Raw genomic sequence first — 16,889 nt, 5'->3', positions numbered from 1 at the left:
ATGCAAATTTTCTTCACAATACCAATGTATGTATGCGACCTTGCTTCTTAGGACCCACGTATACTTTGTCAACCTTTTCTTTTATCTTCCATTTGTATTTGAAATAAGTTTCCTTTTTCCACATCACCTATAGCATTTGTACATGTGTGCATGATCATCATGTTATCACAATGTTGACATCTTTATCAAGTAGGTTTCCATCAAGGACAACACATTAGCCATAATGCCAACAACCAATACTTTTGTCATTTACACAACATCACTCCCAAAACCTTGATTACTACATGTCATCTTTACCACTACCCATGAAGTTTCAAGCGTAGAACATGTTTGAATATCCTATGTTTATTTTTTCACTATTCAAAGCATGTCTAACCACTGCTAGAAGCTGAGAAAGGAGGAATAGTTTTCTTGAGGCACATGATAACTATCTTTGGTGTATGAAATTACCAATTATGCATAACGATGGATAAATTATTCTAGCTTTGATTAATCAAATTTACATTGAGTTTTTTGTCCATATCCTTGTTCTTTTTTTCCCCTGGGAAAAAGTCGTAATTTCTATTAAGTTGAGAAATTACATTTTACACATGCCGAAGCATTCAAGAAGAGGCAGCAGTGCCTATCAAGTTCTGTCTGTAAACTGTTTAATAAAAAATAAACATCATTCTCCACGCAGGGAGCTGTCCAAAATAGATACTTTAAAGTATAACAAAATTTGTGTCTGATGCTCTTCGCAGAGAGCCATATAGATCTATAAATATTTACAGCAAAATTACAAAATTATGAAACTGTAAATGGGCCTTAGCGCCCGATTTCCATCTGGTCGTCGAAGGGCCTATGGTAATACTGGTAGAATGACCCTTCTCTCACCTCCTGAATCAGCCAATTGTCTCCTTGCCTGTGCGCTGCCTCTTTGGAGAGATGGTCAGCATCAGTGTTTTGTTCCCTGTAGATATGAAGACAAGTAAATGAGTCAAAAGAAGTTATCAGCCTCTTTGCCTCATCAAGAATGTGCCTTAATGTAAATGCATGACAATGTGATGCACCAGACAGCCAATTGCATACAATTTTGGAATCACCAAATAACTGGAGATGTCTACAGTTTTTAAGAATGGCAAAATGAATGAGGTGTTTTGCAGTGCATAGTTCAGAGAAGTTATTGGTTCCTCTGCCAAGATTGATTTGTATCTTATAGCTGTGTGATTCATTAAGGTGAAGTATGGCTCCACCCCCACACCCCACCTCCTGGGCTGAACCATCAAAAAAACCCCAAGGTTTTGATTTGTCAATTTCCAGTTGTCTCAATATGCGGATAGGACCAGTATGTGCTTCGTCCGGGATTAAGTTATACTCTGCAATGGTATGAAGAAGGATAGATTGCCAGTGAGGGACCTTCAGGTTGAAAATGGCCTGGTTCCGGGCAATCCAGATAGCCCAGCAAGCAAGAGGCGGTAAATTAATAGCTTTCCCCGAATGTTCTGAATTCCAGTTTTCCCATGCTTCCATAATACTGCTTCCATGCCAATGTTTCAGATGCGAGAAATGAGAGGTGAGGTCATTCCAGAAGCGAACAGTGATCCTGCAGGTCAGAAATAGATGTAATGTGCTTTCTTCGTCCTGGTGGCAGAGGTGGCACCGGAATGGTCCGTGGTAGGAGCGCTTCATCAAATTAGTGCCTGTGGGTACTTTGTCGAAAATGATATTCCACATGAGAAGTCTAGTACGCGGGGCAGACTTGAGTTTCCATAATGACCTCCAAGTTGGCTGAATGACGGGAGGTATGTGAGTCTCCATGAGCTTTAAATAGCCGAGTTTCGGGGTATAATATCCATGTTTAGAAAAAGCCCAAATGATTTCGTCGGGGCCATCTGTAAGTCTGATGTGGGCTTGAGAAAGTGCATCCGTAAATACAGTCCATTCATCGTGCCATGGCGCCGGAATGTCAAGTGCTTGAGCACTGGTCCAAGCTTGATGAAGAAATGATGAGTTGGCCTGATCCCCAATGTGCATGATGTGAGTAATGCCCCTGTCATTAAGGTGTTGGATGATGCCTGCAGAAAGTCTGTGAGTATTTCCACATCCAACCCAGGGATCCAGGCCAATACGTACAACATTTCCAGCCTTGATGCGCCAAGTTAAACTTTCTCGGAGTAAAGGAAGGGTACCAATGACAGCTTTCCAGATGGAGGATATGTTATGATGCACTCTTCGTTCACTACATATCCAGTCCATCACATTCATAGGCCATATGTATTTTGCGCTTGCAACTTTGGTCGAGAGACTTTCTGAGGTGAGTAGCTGCCAACCAAGTTTGGCAGCCAGAGCTCTAGAGAAGAGGTCAAGTCGCTTGATGCCCCATCCCCCCCAGCGCTTGGGTCTTGCAATAGTGTCCCATTTCACCCATGCAAATATCCTACCCGGCTGGTGACCCTTCCAAAGAAACCTGCTACAAATATGTTGTAATCTGTTGAGAATACCCTTCGGTATCCAAGTCAGGGCCATCCAGTAAACTGGAGTGGCTTCAATCACTGCCTTGATAAGAATGAGCTTGCCTGCACGGGAAAGATAACGGTGATACAAAACTTGTAATCTCTTTTCCACTTTGGCAATCAGCCACAACCAGTCAGCGATCCTGTAACCATTAGGCTTCAATCGGAAGCCAAGATATTTAATACCATCTGCCAGGGTCAGGTTATTATAAGGAAATCGCTGATTTGCAAATGCAACTTCATTGACAGAGCATCCATATGAGGTGATGGAGGATTTCTGTACATTGATCATCATTCCAGTAGCATGTTGAAAAAGATGAAATGAGTTATGGAGGGTGGTAGAGTCTCCAATGCCGCCATTGAGAAAGATAAGGATATCGTTAACAAAAAGAAGGTGTGTGAGGATGAGATGATCAGTAATCTTGATACCAGTAAGTAGTTGTCTATCACGAGCAGAAGAGAGTATTCTACTCAGCCCTTCCATGATGAGTAAAAACAACAGGGGGGAGAGAGGGCAACCCTGTCTAAGTCCTCTCTCAGAAGTAAAGAAGGAGGAGGCTTCCCCATTTAGAAGTACACTGTAAGAGACATCAGTGATACAGCTCATGGTCCATTTGATGAACTCATAGGGGAAGCCCAGATGAGTAAGCAGCAGTCTCAGGTAAAGCCAATTGGTACGATCAAATGCTTTGGAAAGATCAACCTTTAGGATCATACCTTTCTGTTTTTTGATATGCATGGTATGCAGCAGTTCTTGAGCGGAAGCGATGGCCTCATGGATCTGGCGATGGTGAAGGAATGCAAACTGTTCTGCAGAGATGTGCTGAGAAAGTATAGGCTTGAGTCGGTTGGCAATGGTTTTAGCAATGATCTTGTAAAGGCAATTGCAGAGTGATATAGGCCGGAAGTCATCAAAAGTGCAAGGGGCGCTTGACTTGGGAATAAGAGCTATGAAGGTAGATTTAATGGCAGAGGAAATGCGGCCTCTTTTTCTGCTATCTTCAACTACATTCAGGAGGTCTTGTCCTATGAGATCAAAGAAAGCAAGATAGAATTCTATAGTCCATCCGTCAGGTCCAGGACTCTTGTCTTTCTTGAACCATTTCAATGTAGCTTCTAATTCTGCCATCGTCACTTCCTTCTGCAGTTCATCTGCATCTTCCTGCTCAATGTATCTGGGAAAAAGTTCGGCCACTCTCATAATTTCCATGATATTTGCCTGTGCAGGTGCTCTATAGATGCCTCTGAAATGTTCGGTGGCTAATCTGGTCAGGTTCCATTGTGAAGTGACAGGGTCCCCTTGTGCATTCCTTAGTTCCCAGATAGTATTGATTACTTTACGCCCATTTGCAAACTTATGATAAAATTTAGTGTTTGCATCTCCTTCAGTGAGCCATATAGCTCTGCTTCTGAGTCTCCATCCTTCTTCTCTTTCTTTCAGAATTTGAGTGTGCTTAGCAATCAGGGCAGTGTAATTCTCCTTACAAGCCGCTAAGGGGAAAGTCCCATCAGAGGATTCCTCAAATTCAGCAATGACCTTTTCAGCTTCCTTGAGAATTAAATTATCCTGAATTCGCTTGTGGTGAGCCCAATTCTTGGTGAGTTGCTTAAGTTCCTTGAGTTTCCTCACGAAACCCTCTGAGATATCCTCATCATCTCTGATAGCGTTGGTTCGCCAAAAGTTATGCACCAGATGTATAAATGAGGGATCTTGTAGCCAAGCTGCATTGAACTTATAGGGGCTCTTAATCTTGTGGGCAATATCTTCAGCTTCTAAGAAGATAGGACGGTGATCAGATATGCCCCCTGTGCCAACCCATTGCCGGACTCTGGGAGGTACATTGACTAGGGCTTCCTTAATGAGGAATCTATCTAACCGCCTAGCAAGGCTCTGATCACCACTCCTGTTATTGGTCCATGTGTATTGGAGCTTGGCAGACGGTATGTCGACCCAGTGATGGTCCTCCAGTAAGCTGGAAATAGTATCAGAAAGAGAGTCGATCTGAGCAGAGTGTCCCCATGATTCACTATAACCAATAGAGAAGTTAAGGTCCCCTCCAAGTATAATATTGTCTGCCTGAAACAGCTCCGAAGTAAGAAGGTTACTCCAATAATTAGCTCGGTCAGAACAGGGACCATATACATTGATTATCCTGATGTCATTAACAGCTGTATGAGTGCAGATGTCCATTCCAATAAACCCTCTTCCTCCAAAAGTGTTCTTAATCTCCACAATTTTATTATTGACCCCAATTGCCAAACCCCCTGATCTTCCTGACGCATCCAAAGCATGGAAGGTCCAGGAAGGAAGCCAGCCAGAGAGAGTTCGAATGAGGGGGTCAACAAGACAGAGAGTCTCTTGAAGGAAAACGAAGTCCATCTGTGATGTAAGGAGAAGTCTCCTGAGGGCTAGTTTTTTGGCTGAACTAGCAAACCCCCGGCAGTTGAAAGACAAAAATTTCATTAGGGAATGGGTGCAGGGCCATTCCTCGCTCTAAGGGCCCGAATGATGGTTTGCTGTCGCCCCAGGGCGACCTCAGAGTTAGCAGTGTGTCTAGCCTTGGATATACGGGAGGGTCTGCCCCTGGAGGCCTTGTGTAATGGAGTTTGACTGAGATCAAATCCAACAGCATCAGGTCCTCAGTCTTTAGAGCGGGGTCGGAGGGAGTAGCGGGGCGGAGATGGAGAAGTGATTCGAGAGGGGGAGGCCAGCGACGAGGAGATTCTCGAAGGAGGAGCCACCGGTGAGGGCTGAGGAATGGTGCATGAGAGAGAGGAATGTGAGTGATTATGTATGGGATGGGGCGCATGTGGAGAAGAAGGATATATAGAAATGCCGGGTGCAGGTGCAGATAAATGAGAAGATATGCCCAATGTCATACATGAAGTAGGATTGGACAGAGAAAAGTAAGGTGACTTACCCGAAAGCGTCAGATCCTCTTGTCCAATGGTCGTCTGCAGATCAGACGGGACCGGCTGTGGTTCAGAGGGTACCCCTGCATCTCCATCAGTTCCAGCTTTCTCAGGTTCTTCCTCGATCGGAGGGGGTACCGGTGCCTCAGTGTTCTGATCAGGCTGGTTCTCAGGTTGGGTGTCCCGCGGCTGAGGAGTTGCATCTTCAGAGCCGAATGTACCAGATTTCTTGAGGAGTGGGGAGTCTCTGTATAGGTGGCCCACCTTGTGGCAACGGCGACATCTATATGGAACTCCTTCATAATCGATGATCTGCCTGCGTTCAGTATCCCTCCATTGGATCGTAATGTATTCCAGCAGGCCCCCTCTCGTGTTCAGATTAATGAGAATCCTGGCGTATGCCATCATTCCAGTCTGCAGATAGGATTTATCATATCCCATATAAACACCGATAGCATTCCCAATCCTCTTAAAGATGTCATCTGACCAGTACTGGAGTGGTAGACCAGGTAGCCTAATCCATACTGGTCCAATGCCAATTTGCTCCGTCTCAGGGTCGAAGAGAGGAGTCCATCTTTTCAGAAGCACCGGTGCATGGTCAAAATGCCAGAATGATGAGAGTACCCAGTTAGTATGGTCTGCACGCGCGAATCAGAGTGCGAACCATCCCCGCACGAAGGTCTGCACAAATGGGATATCAACCAGATGGTGACCCCAAAAATCCGCTGCCCACTGCTTCAATCGTGCAGCCGAGTAGCTACAGCCACGGATGCGACCGACCAAGACACGGTCCGCAAAATCCATGGTCTCACCCCAACGAATGTCTTCTTCTAACCAGAGAAAAACGTCCTCCTCCCTGGATTTAAAACACTTATATTTCCGCTTAGGGCCCCTGGGGGGGGGATGACGAAGGGGATGGGTAGGCAGAGGCGGGTTCTCCGACTGTAAATCCGGGTGCCGAGTCGGATGGGGGTGACCAAGTGGGTCAGAAGACGATGGTGCTCCAGTGAGAGGAGGAACTACGGTAAAACTGCCAGACGAGATCTCGAAAGAGACAGGGATGCCAATGGAAGGTCCCGGGAGGGAAGGGTTGTGGTAATGAAGGGGGATAGAGTTCGAAACCAGGGGAAATGAACCAGGGTTAGGGTTTATACCACTCGAAACAAACCCTAGGTTAGCCGGAGAGTGCGGGGGAGTGGTAAGAGTGGGCCAGGAAGGCGGGTCATCTGGGAGAATAACAGGAGGAATTGAATGCGGTTCAGAGAACGGAAACGGCGGAAATGGAGCAGAATAATCCGAGCTGTACATACCTCCAGATGCCTCAAGGGGGGTGCGCCAAATGGAGACCCCTTCCAATGGGTCCGCGGAGTAATCGACGGCTTCAATGTCTTCCATTGCCAGCTGCTCCTAGGATCTGCAGACACCTCGAAACGGAAAGTAGCCGGGGGAGAACGACAGTTGAGAAGAGGCCGTCCCGAGCAGTAGAGGATGTTCTGTCGCAGTTACGCCGTTAGTCGTGATGCGGGCTCAGACCACCATGAAGTTACCAGCAGGTGAAACGGCGAAGCGGTTAGGGTAAACAGTCACAGCGGAGAGCAGAACGGAGACGGGAGGGTGGTTCATGCACGGTCTGCAGGGTCCAGGAAGACCTAACCATAGCCCTTGCAAACCCTAGATCGTCCGTACTCCATCTCCCTCGTCCATATCCTTGTTCTTATTTTAGTTAATTTATCAATTACTTAGTGAAATATTAGATTTCCTCATATCCTTTTACAAAATATCTCATCTACAAGTAAAAATATCCCTTATAATTCTTTTATAAATATTTATTATCCATTCAAAGGCACTATGCAAGCCAGTGGTAATCTATTTTTTAAGGTCCTCACTATGCTCATAACTAGAACCATTCCTTTTATTTTAACTCATATACCTCCTATAGTACACAAAAAATTGTTTTGAGTCTTGCCTTGTCACAAGGTTTGTAAAATATTATATGATTATATCGTGCATTTGATATGTTGCAATGTGATACTTTGAAATCAAGGCCTTGGGCACAAAATAATTCTAACATTTTCAAAGGTCACCAAATTGATATCTACCCTTCACAATTTTGAATGAATTTCATCATTAAATTTTCATTCACTATTTAGGAAAACAATGATTTATTTTTTTATGACCCCCAATGGTAGTATCTATGTTCTCTATTCTCAAATATAATTCAATTAGCATCATTTTCCATGACTTTTGTCTAAAAAACTAGGATTGCCACCTTCTTTAGACATTTATAGTTTTATGTTTTGTTATGAGGGTTATTTTGAAATGGACATCTATATAAGCCCATGCACGAATATTGATATAATTAATCTTGTTTCCTCTCTTTTATGATGGTATACCTATAAGGGCTCCATGCAACAAAGGTTTATCATTATTTTCCTTTCAAATTTGTGATATGTTTTCTTTTCATAATAATAGGGTTATTGTTCAAATATTAACCCAAGCCCACCATCTATATCTCACTACATGGGTAAAATAAAACCCTACAATGAAAGGCATTACTCATTACATATTATCTATCATGGAGTGGGAGCCCTTGAGGCCTTAGGGTCTCGGGCAAAAACCATGTCAATATTATTTTTTTTCTGAATTTGACTACTTCTATTATCTTACAAAGCAAATATACAAAAAAGTTTACATAGGGCAAGGCTTAAGTGGATTTTCTTATGCGCCCTGGCCTTGCCCATTTTACAGCACCCAAAATGAATGTATTCAAAATTGGGTAAGTTGCTGTACCACTGCTGACACTGTTACATAACATTGAAAAACTGACCATGTCTGGACGGAACATTTGATGCACATAAACACACCAGGGCCTTTTGCTGACCCAGACAAAGACAAAGACAAAGATACAGACAACTGGACAAAGACACTTGACACTTGGACATTTACATGCGACATTTGAACTATAAAGCTGACACATTGACAATATGACCGAATTGCATCTGAAAATCCCATACAAAACAGAAGTTACCATGACAATTTCATTCTTCATCAGTGGACTGTGGCTCCTCTGCAATTCTGCATCCGAAGTGGAGCGTGTTCTCCGAATCCGAGAGCTGAATGATCTTATGAGGACTGTCGTTTCGGGCAGGCTTACTCGGACCAGACAGAGGAGTAGCCGCACGCACGGAGGGGCCAGCTTCAGGATCCAAATTGGGGCCAGGGCGCTCCAATCTCTGCTTACCCTCACTCGGACCAGGCAGAGGAGTAGCCTCACGCACCGAGGGGCCAGCATCAGGGTCCAAATTGGGGCCAGGGCGTTCCAGTCTCAGCCCACCCGCGTGACAAGGAACCGACCAACCCGGCCCTGGAATGCGCTCGGGCTGGGCCCAACCAATGTCTGCACCCACCGGAAGGCAAGCGACAGGGGAGTCGTCTCCACTGGAGTGCCGCCTATCCAACTGAGGCTCGATACCAGGTTCCACAGCAATTGTTACAATCAAAGAGGAGTTGACATGCGGACAGGGGAGGCGATACCTGAGCATGGGAAGCTCTCTCTGGCTATCATCATCAATAGGGCTGCTTTCCTTCTGCCCTCCAACTTCATCATTGCTATCCTGAAACCAACGGGGCTGCGAGGTGACTTCTATTGAAGAAGAAGGGGAGTAATGGTCTTCTCTTGGCGGCGCTCGGCCCTGAATTCCTCCCCTCCGACTACCCATTCTTGGCCTATCCCTCGGCATCCTTAATTCCCTTCCAATTTCAATGCTTTGAGCTTTCACCAGGGCCAGAGCAGCTCCCAGTGACAAGAGCGAATTCCACCACCACGCTCTGACTCCGGCCTCAAGAGTCCACTGCCGCAACGCCCCCGAGCTCCAGGAACTAGCTCCAAGAACCAGATTCGGGTACCAGCTCCAAGAACCGGCGCCAAGAACCCACTTCCAGAACCAGTTCCAATTACCTGTATCCGCCCCTCGAGCCCAATGACGGAGCAAATTCACCTCTCGAACAACAAGAATCAGCAACAGGAAATTCAGCATATAGCACCAGTTCACACTCCAGCGATGGAGAACAGTCTCACAAACAACGTGCTCACAGACAACAGTCTCACCCCTCGGCTCTGCATTCACATTGCTGCTTGCGCAGAGGAGGGTCTCCCTACCAGACTCACCATACTCCCGCGGACAAGCCATCCTCCTCAGCTTAAACTCCTCCATCACCCTGCTGCCCAACTGTCTCCCTCGAGCCGAGAAGACAGGCATTAATGCCTTCACTTCATCGCTCTTAACTTCATTAAAATCCCTTAACGCATGGTACCTCCATTCATTGAGGTCGTGACACCCGGCCACGTGATGGCGCGTGTCGTGCTTACGATACTTAATCACCCGCATCCGGGATGATGAGATCCTTCTTCGCCAGAGAGATACAGTCATAATTGAGCTTGTCATCTTCGGAATTGTCCAGTGATCCAGCAAAATAGGAAATGCCTTGAGAGGCTCCTTGGTTGGCTAATCTGTCTGCCACCTTGTTCGCTGTTCTTCTTACATGCTTGAACTCTATACTCTGGGTGGTGTGAAGCTTCTCCTCCATGGATTCTAGTCTGCTTAATAATCTCCAACTCGTGGCTACCTTGGTCGCCGGCGTGCCTGCTTGGAGTCTTTGGGCGGCGTTGATTAGGATTAATGAGTCACCTTCTATTTCCAAAGGGAAGTAGTTGTGTTGTTCTGCAATGCATAGTCCTCTCCATAAAGCTTCTAATTCGGCCACATTATTGGTATCTTTACCTAAAGAACCATAGAAAATTTGGATTATTTCCCCTGTGTGATTTCGGAAGAGTCCTCCATAACCTGCCAGCCCTGGATTTCCTTTGGCCGCCCCATCGAAATTCATTTTGTAGGTTGCAAACTCAGGGGGGGACCAGCTAGAAGGAGAGGAGCTGCTGATAGTGGGTCTGGTACCTTCTTTTTGGAGCGTTGAGAGATTTATGTTCCAAGCCTTCAGGATCTTGCATTCTAATGGAGTATCTGGCAAATCCGTGTCTGACCATGATTTAAGGGCCAAAGTTTCTTGCAATTGATTGGTGAGAATGAACCATAAGGCTTCCATGGGCCTGGAAGAGTTATTAAAAATTCTGTGGTTTCGTTCTTTCCAGAGAATCCAATATATGAAACCTGGTAGGAGTCTCCACAAGTGGTTGAGAAGCTGACTTTTGTAGGGAGAGGGATCCCATTTCCTTAAGTTTTCAGCTATATCTTCTGTCCTGGCATCTGTTCTCATGTGGCAGCTCTCTACTTTCCCCCATATTAGCTTTGCTAACAAGCAGGATTCCATGAGATGTCCTATCGTTTCAGAGGCAATGTTGCAGTTCGGACATCTTGATGGCCCCACGAAACCTCGTTTTATCAGGTTGTCCCAGGTTAATATTCTTCGTTTGCTAAGCAGCCATAGGAAGGTGGATATTTTGGGCCAAATTTCTGGTCGCCAGATCTTTTCCCAAATCGGGTCCTTGATTGGTTGGTTTCCATTATATCTGAGCTGATGGGCTTCTTGAGTCGTGAATGTGCCTTTGTGTTTGTGTCCCCATCTGAGTCGGTCCTGTAGAGAGGAGTACCTGATTTTCCTGTATGATAGTTCCTCCTCTATGTCCTCATAAGTTTCGCTTTGCCAATTATCTTGCCAGAGACTGGCCTTCTTCCAGGTTCTGAAGTCAGTGTTATCAGAGTGCTGCCAAAACTGATTGACTTGTGTGAGTCCTGCTTGTTGCATCTGCTCTTGCCAGAGAGGCTTATGAAAAACTGTTGTCAGTCTGGGGAGCTGCTGCCACGAATCCTCCCAAAATCTGGCTGAGTTTCCTGAGTGTACCTCCCAAAAACAATGTTCTTGAATGAATTTACTGTGAGGTTTGGCTGCATTCCATATGGGAGATCCTTGAGTAGTGGAATTGATTCTAATTAGATCATTCCAATGGCTGCCAGGGGCATATTTGGCCTGCCACAATTTGGCCCATAAGGCATTTGGCTTGGTGATCCAGTTCCACCACATGCGAGCCCCCATAATGTCATTGCTATGTAAAGGGTCTCGAAGTCCCAGTCCCCCCTCAGATTTGGGCTTGCATACATCAGACCATTTTACAAGTGCCCACTTTCTGTTGAGGCCCGACGAACCCCAGAGAAAATTTCGCTGTAGATTGCGGATTGATTTAAGGACCCATTTAGGTGCTGCTAACAGAGAAAAGAGATATAAAGGCAAGGCTTGGAGAACCGACTTGATCAGGACAAGCCTACTGGCTGTGTTAAGAGCACGAAAGGTCCAGTGTGAGAGTTTGGATTCCAACTTGTCAAGAAGAGACTGCCAGGATGAGTGATTGATTGCAGCCGCAGCAAGGGGGGCTCCTAGATAGGTCGACGGCAGTTTAGAGATGGTAAACTGCAGAATTCTAGCTATATTTCTTTGAGTGGAGAGAGGGGTGTTGAAGAAATATAGATGGGATTTCGAAGAGTTGATGGAGGTTCCGGAAGCTTTTGAGAAGATGGAGAGCAGGGATTTAAAAACCGAGGCTTCCTGTGAGGATGGGTGGCCAAATAGCAAAGTGTCGTCAACAAATTGTTGATGGGAGTGAGGAGGAGAGCCATGAACTGAGATTCCTTTTAACATTTGAGTGGAGATGGCTGCCTTCAACAGTCTGCCAAGCCCTTCTGCCATGAGAACAAAGAGAAAAGGCGATAATGGGTCCCCTTGTCTAATGCCCCTTGAAGGCCGAAAAGGTTGCGAAGGAGAACCATTTAGCAGTACAGAGAAGCTTGGGGAGGAAATTAAATTATAGACCCATCTTGTCCAAGTATGACTGAAGCCAAAAGCGATAAGCATTTTTTGAATAAAGTTCCAACTAAGTTTGTCAAAAGCTTTTGATAAATCTAACTTGAGAAGCATACCTGGCTTTTTGAGAATCTTGAGGGAGTGAATCACTTCATTTGATAGAATGATCCCGTCCATAATTTGCCTTCCCTCGACGTAACCGGTTTGTTCCGGTGAGATGAGCAAGGGCAGCAGAGGTTTGAGCCGGTTAGCGATGACTTTAGAGATAAGCTTATATATGACGTTACATAATGCAATAGGTCGAAAGCTTTCAGGCTTGCTTGGTTCTGCACATTTTGGAACTAGCGCTATGAAGGTAGTATTGAGAGCTGGAAGGATCCAGTGCATGCTTCTTGATTCTTCCACCAGCTCCCAAACTTCTACTTTGATTAAATCCCAGAATGCGTGGTAGAAATTTGCCGTGAAGCCGTCCGGCCCCGGTGCTTTGCCATCCTTGAGCTGGTTCATTGCTTCCTCAATTTCTTTCAAGGATGTAGGCTGGAGTAATTTGTTGTTGTGCTCCTCAGTTATGATTCGAGGAATGTGCTGAGTGATGGCTTTGATTTCAGCATCTTTGTTTCCTTCTGGCTCTTTAAGGATATCTTGAAAGTAATGTGTTAATTCTTTTTCCATGTCTTCATGGCTTTCTACCCTTTCACCCTGCGGATTGTTGATGAAGGTGATGTTATTGTGCATGCGCCTCTGAACAGCTGTTCTATGAAAAAATTTTGTGTTTTTTTCACCTTCTTTTAGCCAATTGATTCGAGATTTCTGCTGCCATAGAATTTCTTCTTGCTTTCTCCTTTCTTCTAATCGATGCCAAAGGATCTGCTCTTGCTGTGACTGCTCCTCAGTGCGGCCTTCTTTAATGATGGTTTGCTGTAGCTTCTCCATTTGTTTTTCCAGCCTTTGTCGGTCCTCCTGGATGTTGCCGAATTGGGTTTTGTTCCAAATTTTAAGAACCTGCTTGAGGTTTTTTAATTTTTGTTGAAATTGAAACATTTTGGCCCCTTCTGGAGGCCTGTAGGCTTTCCAGGCGTCCTCTACAATCTGTCGGAATTTTGCATTGGTGAGCCAAAAAGCTTCGAAGCGGAAGGGTCGGTTGCATCTTACACCAGGCCTCGACCAATGAAGCACAATGGGCCAATGATCTGATCCTCCGTGTGGTAAAATTGACGCATTAAAATCTCCGCCCAAGTGGATTGCATTGTCTGAAAGGAGGAATCTGTCAAGCCGAGAGGCGATGTGATTGACACCACTGCGCTTGTTGGTCCAGGTGAAGATCCCGTTGGAAGTTGGAATATCCATTAAATGATTGTCCTGAATAAAGTCTCTGAACCCTTTGCTGTCACTTTCCAATCGTGATCTTCCCCCTGTTTTCTCCTCTAGCGTTTGAATGATGTTGAAGTCTCCACCGCTTATCCAGAGCGGGAATTGTCTGTTCTCATTCAAACTGGACAGTGTGTTTAACAGATCCAATTTGTGTTGATTATTTTGCGGGAAGTAAACATTGGTCAAGTGACCATGGATCTGAGTTCCTATAAGATGAAAGGAAGCTTGTATGAGAAAGTGCGCAGCATGGAAGTCGTAGAGATTGAGGACCTGTGGATTCCATAATATTGCTAATCCACCCGAGGCTCCTGAAGCTCCGACTGACATTAAATTACTGCCAGCCCAGATCTTGTTTCTTACCTTGTCCATGGCTATTGTACTTTTTTTGGTTTCTTGAAGAAAAACTATCGAGGGTTTTTCTTGCTGTATCAAGTTCTTGATCATCCTAATTTTTGAGGGACTGTTGAGTCCTCTTACATTCCATGAGACTAGCTTCATGGTAAATGGGACGCAGGTTTGTAGAACTTAGTCAGCTTAGGGAATCTCCCTGATTCCATAAGCATTTCCCCTACTGCAATGGTTCTTTGCAGGTCCGTCTTGCGCCCTCTCTTCTTGTTGTCTTTGAGTATCTTTTTTGCATCCCATGGACTTCCGCCTTGTATGCCTAGATGTTTGTTGTGTTGAACCTTGGTTAGGACTCCTTCCAGTCTCTCGATTTGCCATGGAGGAATAGAATTGTATTCCTTTTGCTTGCAAGCTGTTTCAAGTTTTAAGATGTCTATGCCTTCTATGATGATGTTCTCCGGATCCTGTTCCATGCTGCTGGGAGCATTCTGGTCCTCCTCCTCTGCGATGGTATGTAGACTCAGAGCTATTGCTGCATCCATGTCCATGTCAGATTCTAGTTGCTTAGGATCCATTCGAGCTTTCCCCTTTCCGACCAAAGGGGCGCTAGGATTTGAATCCTCCTTAGGGTTATCCTCAGGGGGAGATTGGGAAGAGTGCCCAGAGTTGGATTTAACCGCAGATTTATCAGCATGGGGAGCCAGGGAGGAAGAGGGCTGAGAGTTGGAGTCCAGAGGCTCGCCGCTAAGAGGATCCTGGTTGTCAAGAGGCGAGAACTTGTTCTTTGCATCAAATCTGTGAGGGATCTCAGGGGCGCCCTGATGCTTTTTGGAATGCCGACGGCGGTTGGGTATTGAGGTAAAGCCTTCTGAGTCTGTTTGAGGTTCTGAAGGATGGGCTTTGGAGTACTGATTTAGAGGGCAGTCCCTAAATAGATGCCCATGTGCATGACACTTACGGCAACGAAAAGGAATATGCTCATAATCAAGAGTTTGTTCCCATTCAAAATCTTCGTGAAGGAGACTTACCGAGTCTGCCAAAGTCTTGGCCAGGTGCATTTTGACGCAGATTCGGGCATATGAAGTAAATTTGCGCTTCTTTGTCTCCTCCGCTACTTTGATGAAGGTTCCTAATCTGTTGCCAATGTCTGCGAGCGTTTCCTCCTTCCAATATTCCACTGGGAGTCCGTACATTCTGATCCAAACCGGAGCCCAGCTGAAATCTTCTTTGTTCGGGTCAAATCGAGGCTTCCATTCTGTAAGGTATAGTCCAGAAGAGTTGAAAAAATAAGGGCCTCCTTCGAATACCCTAGTTTTGTCTTCCAGGCAGTTAAATATGGCTGTGAAGAAGCCCTTTGGTCCTAGTTGCAGTGTTACTTGTCCCTTTGGTTTCCATTTGGAGTCTATCCAGCCATTTAGGGCGCGTTCTGTCGGCCAGAAGCCTAAGAATTTGCCTATCAGAGCGTGGTCCTGCATGTGCTGTATTTCTTCATTGATCCGGTGACTGGGCAATTCAATCTTGATACGCTCTGTCGATTTGGGAATGCAGGTAGCCGAAGTCGCCTTTGGCTGTGACGCAGAGACATTTGGAGCCTGTTCCGTTTCCGAGTCCGTGGCTACAGACTTGTCTGCAGGGATTTCGTGATCACTAGCTTTCGAGCTTTCTTTCTCGCTGTTTGTTTCAGGAGGAGGCGGCGGCATGCGCTTTGCTTTCCCGCTGGAGGAGTCATTCGAAGGAGGGGGGGCAGAGCCCGCCCCTCCTGCAGGTGCAGCCATAAAGGAGTTTCAACCAAAGACTGGCAGCTTGTCGTGTATTGACAGGGTTGAACAGGTAGGGTTCAGAGATGGCGGCAGGAGCCTGTGCATCCGTAGGGTTGCAGAGCTCAAAAAAAAAAAATTCCGGTCGGAAGTTCTATCATGATATAACCATGTCAATATTATTAGTTGAGTGATGGTAAATGAATTTATTCCTTCCATGACCTAGAAAAAACAACTTTCTAATATGCATGCATTTGTTTATAAGCCTCAAACTACTTCACTTTTTTCTCCTACAAGAAAAAAATTGCTTATTTTCCATGTCCTTATTCACTTAGTGTAGAAAAAAAGAAAAGAATTTATACAATTTCAATCATTTCGATAGACCCAATGCCTTGTTCTCTTATGAGACATATATTTATTACATACATATCACTCTTGATTTGCATTTTGAAAATAAAAATAACCCACACATCATTATTATTATTTTTTTTAATTTAAAAGCCTTTTGCTCACTATAGTTTTTTATATTCCTTCGATGCCATACATTTTTGTGCCATCACACTTTGGTTAGAAAAAGAGACACTTTTTCAAGCCTAGTCATTTTCTCAATAGATTAGATAAAATACCAAGCCTGTAAAAAAATTTAAATATGCCCCAGGTATTATGTATTTTATATAATACTCATGCATTCTTCTTTATTGGTATTATATACACCTATTTATCGATCACATATATGATCTAATTATTCTCTAAGTAATTATCCCTTATAATTTTTCCCCAATTGTGTGTATTTAAAACTTCAACCATCTCCAACCTACTCCTCGTGACCTCCATCTCCGTCGCTGACTCAAGCTAGGGCCACAGCTGAAGTGGCGTACACCTCAGGTATTTCTCTTCCTCCTCTACCTATTTTATCTTCTACTTCTACATATTTTGCACACCATCTGCATATTGCATCTGTATTAGATCAAATCACCTTCCCCCCCCGCCCCCCCACATCCCCTATCCTCTGTACTCCCATCAATCGGTTTATTCCACAACATCTCCATCCCTTCCACCAGAGGCAACCACAAATCCATCCTCAACATTGTCAACCCCTTCCCATGCCTACAACCTACACCCCCACTCCCTCACAGCGAACTCTCCATCCAATCTCTTTGGCCTTGGCCTATCCCTTTCCTCAATCCCCATTAAACCT

The 16,889-nt window shown here is 45.1% G+C and overlaps 1 protein-coding gene across 1 annotated transcript; it reads right to left on the bottom strand.

The window, feature by feature from the left end:
• Window positions 1–9,779: 9,779 nt before the first annotated feature.
• LOC149252899 (uncharacterized) lies at window positions 9,780–13,958 on the bottom strand. Its single transcript, XM_089454306.1, has one exon. It carries the CDS (start codon window positions 13,956–13,958, stop codon window positions 9,780–9,782), a length of 4,179 nt encoding a protein of 1,392 aa, XP_089310432.1.
• Window positions 13,959–16,889: the final 2,931 nt, after the last annotated feature.

Source organism: Pinus tabuliformis, chromosome 7 (assembly GCF_031772625.1).
Source record: "Pinus tabuliformis cultivar Carrire ecotype Pingquan chromosome 7, CPIR1, whole genome shotgun sequence".
NCBI classification, from domain to species: Eukaryota; Viridiplantae; Streptophyta; class Pinopsida; order Pinales; family Pinaceae; genus Pinus; species Pinus tabuliformis.
The sequence above is the reverse complement of the archived record's forward strand: the minus strand, read 5'-3'. Positions and strand labels throughout refer to the sequence as shown.